Here is a 6,800-nt window from a genome sequence, read left to right on the forward strand (position 1 = left end):
ATCACATCTACAGTGTTAAATGTGTGAAAAAATACTTAAAACTGTGATTTTTTAAGGGGCCTAACGAGACCTAACAAAAAAGGGGGCCTATATATATATATATATATATATATATATATAAAGAGAGAGAGAGAGAGAGAGAGAGTTGAAACGTTATCATGGCATTGATACTCTAACTTGTTTGAGTGCCATTGATGTCAGATTGGCTGAGAATTAGTCTGGTGGTACCGGCCATTTTAGTCAATTTGAAAATGCTTTGTGATAGATGGAAACGTTTTGTTTGGTCCGACAGTTTCTAAAAATTAGCTCACATAATTGTTCCTGGAAATGTCCGCAAGAATGAGCATGTTACTAAGTTTCCTGCGACTTAATCAGATGTGACTTTAATTCGATAGTGTCGGATTTGGTATGCATGGGGAAAAGATATTACCGAACTGCAGTTGATTGAGCAAGCTAACTAGATACACTTTGTATTTGGAATCAAGTGCTAAGCGGGTTCCAGTTAGGATTCGGATGTAAAAGTCTAAAACCAAATATGACCTATTTAGATAATTGGATATGGAAACATTTACGAATCCAACTAAAATGAGTCTGGGATGTCAAGTGGCCTTCTTTGTGAGAGCAACCAAAGTCGAAGACATTTAATTGGCATGCTTTGCTCTGAGTTATAATGATATCCTTGAGTTTTAATTCAAGTTCAAATTCATTGAAAGAATATCACTTGTTTTACATTAAAAAAGACTCGTGCAATTAACGGAAACATGATACAAGCTGCTTTAATACTATGTCTGGAATTAGAAACAGATCCTCTTGGGAGAGACAGGTTTCAGTTTTTATCGATCAATGCCTTCAATTCTGTCTTCGACATCCGAGTAGAGCTGCCTCAGCTGCTCAAGGTTCTCCTCAGAGGTTTCCCAGTAGCCACGCCCGTTTGCCTCCAAGAAGGTCTGCACCAATTTCCGGAACGAGTTCGGGTTGGTGTTCATGAGCCTCTTAAGCATCTCTTCATCCTGAATGAATGTGGAGTTGGCTTCTTCATACACCCAGTTGTCCACCTGACCAGATGTCGCACTCCAGCCCACAGTGTTGGTCAACCTCTTCTCAATCTCCCTTACACCCTCATACCCACTTGACAGCATCCCTTCATACCATTTTGGATTGAGAAGCTTAGTCCTTGCATCCAGCCTCACAGTCTCAGACAAGGTCCTCACTTGTGCATTTGCAGTTGTTGTATCAGCAATATATGCATTTGGTTTCTTTCCATCCTTGCGCAAGCTCTGCACCAGGTTTGTGGGGTCAGAGTCGAAGTAATGGCTGACATCCGTGAGGGAGATCTCGGATGAATCAAGGTTCTGGAAGGTGGCCTCTGAAGTCCTGAGCGCCATCTCGAACATCTTACGCTTCTCTGTCATGCCGATCCCTGGCGCATCAGAATCAAAAGCAAAGGATTTCCTGCTCAAGTACATATCTTGGAGCTGCTTCTCATCATTCCACGAAGAGTTCTCAACTGCAAGGTTGATGTTTGAGGAGTAAGAACCAGAGGCATTGGAAAAGACACGCGTTGCAGCCTCCCGCACACTCACTCCAAGCTCCTTTGCTTGCTCAGCTGCATGTTTTTTTACAAAGTTCATATCTTCTGGTTCATCAAGCTCAGCTACCATCTTCACAGCACGGTCCAAAAGGTTCATCTGCATGCATTAGAGTAAGTCATTATCATATCATTATCATAATAGTAATGATTTTACATTCAATTAGTGCTGCATTTCTGATTGAAAATATGATCGATATGAAATTTTGTGAACTCAGTCAGCCATAGAATCCGGATTCTTAGTTGGGAAATGTAAAGGCTCTTTAGTGCTTTTCAAAAACAACGCTGACAGTGGTTCTTTTCCCTTGCAGTATATATGAAAGTGAAATTTGAGTTAGGGCACTCAATAAGGTTAGTATTCTTGGTTTACCTGATTGATGAAGAGGTCCCTGAAAACTCCAGAGCAGTTAACAACGACATCAATCCTTGGGCGACCAAGTTCTTCAAGGCTTACAGGTTCAACCTTGTTTACACGACCGAAAGTATCAGTGACCGGTCTCACTCCGACCATCCACAACACTTGAGCCAATGACTCACCATAAGTTTTGATATTGTCCGTTCCCCACAGAACCAATGCAATTGTTTCAGGATACTTTCCACCATTATCAGCCTTCTGCCGCTCTAGCAAACGATCAACCACAATCTTAGCACTCTCCAAGGCTGCAGCAGTTGGAATTGACTGAGGGTCAAGGGCATGAATGTTCTTCCCAGTCGGCAAGACCTTAGGATTCCTTATAGGATCACCACCTGGACCAGGTTCAACATAGCTACCTTTAAGTGCTTGCTTGAGACTTCCAAGCTCATTATCAGCCACAATCAGTTTCAGACACTCGCCCACGAATGTAAAAAGCATACGCAGTTTTTCCTTGTCGGCACTCATAAACCTCGTTTTAGAAAGATATTGAACCCATGGCTCCATTATACCAAACCCAAAAATTGATCCTAATTTCTCGGCAACATCTACAACCTGACCACGATTGTTGGTAGTCTGGTCAACAAAGGCAGAGATGGCTCCACGTGAAGCATCTGTAATCTGTCGAAGGAGCTCAACATCATTCAAGATTCCTTTGTCACTTCCTCTATAAATCTCTTGGATGTCTCTGTTGACTGCATCAGCAAGTATTGCTGGTAAAGACTGTATTCCTTCTTCTGCTCTGTCCAGGGAAGCAATGTTAACAAGTGTTGCCACTGCTTCCATAGCAGAAGGTGGCTCCCCAATGACATGAAGACCACAGGGTAAGAGCCTAGACTCGATCTCCATGATCTTACGATAAATATTCCCAACCACAAGATCTCTCTCGTCAGATGTTAGCTCGGTACCTGCTCAAGAACAAGAAAAAGATAATTAGCCAAGGTAATGGAAATTGGCAGAATGACAGAAGAACAATGACAAAATGCTGCAAAGCACATTTAAGTTCTTCAAAAAAGATACAGTATTCAGTAGTTCCAACAACACAAGCATACTGGATCTTTGACAGTAGCTTTACTAAAATATAATCATATCATTAGCTTTTACATTCCCTTCTGGTTTGATCTATAATTCTATATATTTATCAGTAGCTTCTGGTTTGATCTACATAAGAGAGATATCAAGACCAAGTGAACAACTTGAATGCTCTGCATAGCCCATTTTACTTCTAGATATCTGTCATCAAGTCTAGATCTAAAATAATGTATTTCACTGAAAGAGTATGTGAATGTTTGTTATAATTCCAAAGGAAATATCAAATTTATACAGGAAATTCAACATTCTGACTCTCATAGACAACTATTGCTTATCCGCTCTAAGTTGGTGTTCGTTTTCTAAATTATTAGAATACATATAATCCCTCTAGTGCAAAGTAAATGTCAGTTTTTGAGATTTCTATAACTTAGCAATTAAAAAAGCAGAATGTAATGCATCACTTCAATATAAACAATCCCATCACACTCTCTCGATTCAGTTGTTTAGAAATATTAAAAGCCCTTAAATTTACCTTCATCAGGCAGGCTCACATCCTTGTCAAGGTTGCACTGTTTAGCAGTACTAATAATGCTGTTGACAATCTGTGGACCACGGCCTGTGTCCTTGAGAGACTGATAAGAGGATATAAGCTCACTTAACTGCTTCAGACCCTTATAGAGACCAGCATTCTCTGCTGGTGGGGTGAGATAACTGATGGTGTTTGCATAACTACGTCTCTTGGCAACGGTGGCTTCAGATGGGTTGTTTGCAGCATAATAGTATATGTTTGGAATGTTTCCAATGAGACTATCTGGATAACAAACATCACTCATTCCCACCTGTTTCCCTGGCATGAATTCTAGTGAACCGTGTGTTCCAAAGTGCAGCACCGCATCAGCCTTGAAGATCTTCTCAACAAATGAATAGTAGGCAGCAAACCCATGATGTGGGCTTGCTGATTTCGAAAATAGAAGGCGCATAGGATCACCTTCATACCCGAAAGTGGGTTGGACACCAATGAACACATTGCCATATTGCTTGCCATAGACAAGCAGATTTTCGCCATCTGAGTTGAGGTTTCCTGGTGGTTTTCCCCAACTGTCTTCCAGTGCCTTTGCATAAGGAGTGAGGTTTTGGTACTCCCTAATGCTCATCTTATAAGCTATGTTAAGGTTTGGACTACTGAATTTTGCTTCTTTGTCATGAATTACGCCTTCAATGAGAGCTTCTGACGTCTCTGGCAAGCCATCAACATTGTATCCATCTCTCTTCAAATCTTTGAGCACACTGAAAATGGAGGAGAAGACGTTGAGATATGCCGCTGTTCCCACATTGCCCTTATCCGGAGGGAAGCTGAACACAGTGATTGCAATCTTCTTTTCCTCCTATAGATACAATCACCACCAAAGTTATATGTTTAATCGACCGTAAAACATCACCAACAAGTTGGTGATCGGAGTATGGTGTTACTCGATACAACTTAAAGAGGAGGAACCTTCCTAATTAGCCAAAATATGAATTCAGTCTTAACTAATTCACAACCTCAATGAGCAAAACAAGAATTCATGTTTAAAATCCAAGCAGACCAGCCAAAAGAGAAAGGAAAAAGCAGCAGATAAGAAAGAAAAGAAATGAATTCCGTTTTGAACATGTCCATGTACCTTTGATTTCTTTTTCAGTTCTGACCATCTGATGGCTCTGGTGCATAGCTGCTCCACCCTTTTGTGAAGAGCATGGGACTTACCTATTGAGTAGCAAACCAAAAATAGTATCAGCAGAGCATCAAAAGTAACTGCAACCAGCAATGTCATAGATTGGGTTCAGAGTCAGAGCTTGCCTGTTCTACCATCCCGACCAGAGAAAACGATCGGTTCGAGCCCGCCATCAAGCTCCGGGAGCGCGACCTGAAGAGCCACCTGAACTGGGTGCAGCCCCAAACTACTTACAAGCCACTCCTCTGTTGTCTGGAAAACCAGAGGGAGAGCCACAATGTAAGGGACATCCAATTTCCTCAATGCTTCGATTGCCCGCGGGTGATCCTGCCGAGCAGGTCCACCTACGAGCGCGAACCCTGTCAACGAAACGACTGAGTGCACGAATGGCTTCTTTGTTATGGAGTCCACGAAGAACTTCTCCGACGGACCCGAGAAGTCCAGTCCCCCTGAAAAGATTGGTATCACCTTCGCGCCCCTCGCTTCCAATTCCATGATCACTGCAACATAGTGGCCATCATCTCCGGTCACAATGTGGCTCCTCTGCAGTATCAGGCCTATAACCGGCGCATTCGGATCCTTGATCTTCATATTCATAGCATCCTTCCTTGTCCCATACCAATTCAGATACTCCTTCACATCCGAGTACATACAGGGCGCCATGGGATGCCAAACTCCGGTATCTAGGAACAGCACCGGCTCCGAATAGTCCATTTTCACTCCGCTGAGCGCCGGAACGTAAGAACGAGATATCATCTTGAGGAAATTCTCGAGATTTTCCGGCGACCCACCGAGCCAGTACTGCAGGCTCAGTATATACAGCCTGGCATCCTGAGCTTTATCACTTGGCAAGTACTTGAGCACCTTCGGCAACGTCCGGACCAATTTCAGCATACTTTCGGCGAATCCGGCAGATTGCTTCTTCCTCTTGAACAGCTGAAAGAAGGGGCTCTTGGACTGCCCCAATTGGGTCATACTGAAAGAGCCCAATTTGTTCAGCCTCATCACCTCAGGCATGGAAGGGAAGACCAGAACAGCATCAAGCCTATCCCTCTCCTTCTCGACGGCGGCCTTCACCTTCTGCGCCAGCTCCTCGACAAAGATGAGCGATCCTATGAAGATGTTGGCATCAGCTAGGTCCCTGCAGAATGTCTGGTACGTGGACTCGCTTCTGAGCTCCTCCACCAGATACCCCACAACCTCAAACTCAACGTCCCTGCCCCTGCTGTTCAAATTCCTCACTGCGGCAGTGAGTGAAGATTGGTACTGGGCCTCAAGCACCACATAGACAATCTTCACTCTGGGGAGGCCACTGTTGCTCCCCTCAGGCAGAATTCTCCTGACCTCAGGGGTGGTTTGAGTGAATAAGCCATTGCCCACCGCTGCACACCTTATGTTGGCCAATCTAGGCCTGCCATCTGCACGTCTACCATGCCCAAGACCCCCATTCTGCAGAAGGGTAGAGCCAAAAGTAGTTTTAAAGAGATAGGAGAAGGAAGCAGGGCATGTGTGTCTAGAGGAGAAGGTGAAGTGTGATGGAACTACAGAGGCCATGGCACTTCTTCTCTTCACTGACCCTGTGTTAGCTTGTCGGTTCAGTTCAAACAGAGATTTCAGTGAGTGAGAGAGAGAGAGAGGGGGGGGGGACTCTAATGAAGACACGATAATTTGTAAATGTATAAAAATTGTGTGGTCAGAGCATTGAAAAATTGGTAGCCATTAGTTTTATGAAATTTTTAGTATTTGTTCCCTCGTGGTGGGATCACAAGGGAGAGTAAATGAAACGTGGCTGCTCTAAGGACTACATGCAAAAAGTGGGGGTCTATTTGGTTTTTCATTAATGGGACTTTTGGTTTGGTGGCATCTTCCTTTTTGCAAATCTCACTGGCTGATGCTGATGATGAGTTTTAGCTACAGGGTATGTGCACGGAGCAATCCTATTGGCTGGAAGGATTGCCCCTCTGCACATATTGGGTCAGTGAAATATCGTTTTGGATGATAAGATCTTTTTTTCTTTTTTCGTAGTGTTGGAGATATTTGGGAGCCTTATATACCA

General features: G+C 43.4%; 1 protein-coding gene across 1 annotated transcript; it reads right to left on the bottom strand.

Annotated features, from left to right (window-relative positions):
- Positions 1 to 684: 684 nt before the first annotated feature.
- Positions 685 to 6,456, bottom strand: LOC149843390 (magnesium-chelatase subunit ChlH, chloroplastic-like). Its single transcript, XM_089999758.1, has 5 exons — positions 4,870 to 6,456; positions 4,694 to 4,776; positions 3,565 to 4,417; positions 1,959 to 2,908; positions 685 to 1,688 (listed from the first exon to the last, which is right to left on the bottom strand). Exons 1-5 carry the CDS (start codon positions 6,296 to 6,298, stop codon positions 834 to 836), a joined length of 4,170 nt encoding a protein of 1,389 aa, XP_089855884.1. The 5' UTR covers positions 6,299 to 6,456; the 3' UTR covers positions 685 to 833.
- Between the last annotated feature and the right edge of the window lie 344 nt (positions 6,457 to 6,800).

The sequence above is a fragment of the Nuphar pumila genome, chromosome 3, assembly GCF_984573655.1.
Source record: "Nuphar pumila chromosome 3, dmNupPumi1.hap1.1, whole genome shotgun sequence".
NCBI lineage: Eukaryota > Viridiplantae > Streptophyta > Magnoliopsida > Nymphaeales > Nymphaeaceae > Nuphar > Nuphar pumila.

Bases quoted from the DNA above. Each gene is read 5' to 3' on its own strand.
- LOC149843390 (XM_089999758.1), bottom strand. From the start codon at position 6,298: ATGGCCTCTGTAGTTCCATCACACTTCACCTTCTCCTCTAGACACACA. The intron at 4,418-4,693 runs GTACATGGACAT...TTGTATCTATAG, and splicing joins AACTGAAAAAGAAATCAAAG to GAGGAAAAGAAGATTGCAAT. The intron at 1,689-1,958 runs GTAAACCAAGAA...TAATGCATGCAG, and splicing joins GGGACCTCTTCATCAATCAG to ATGAACCTTTTGGACCGTGC.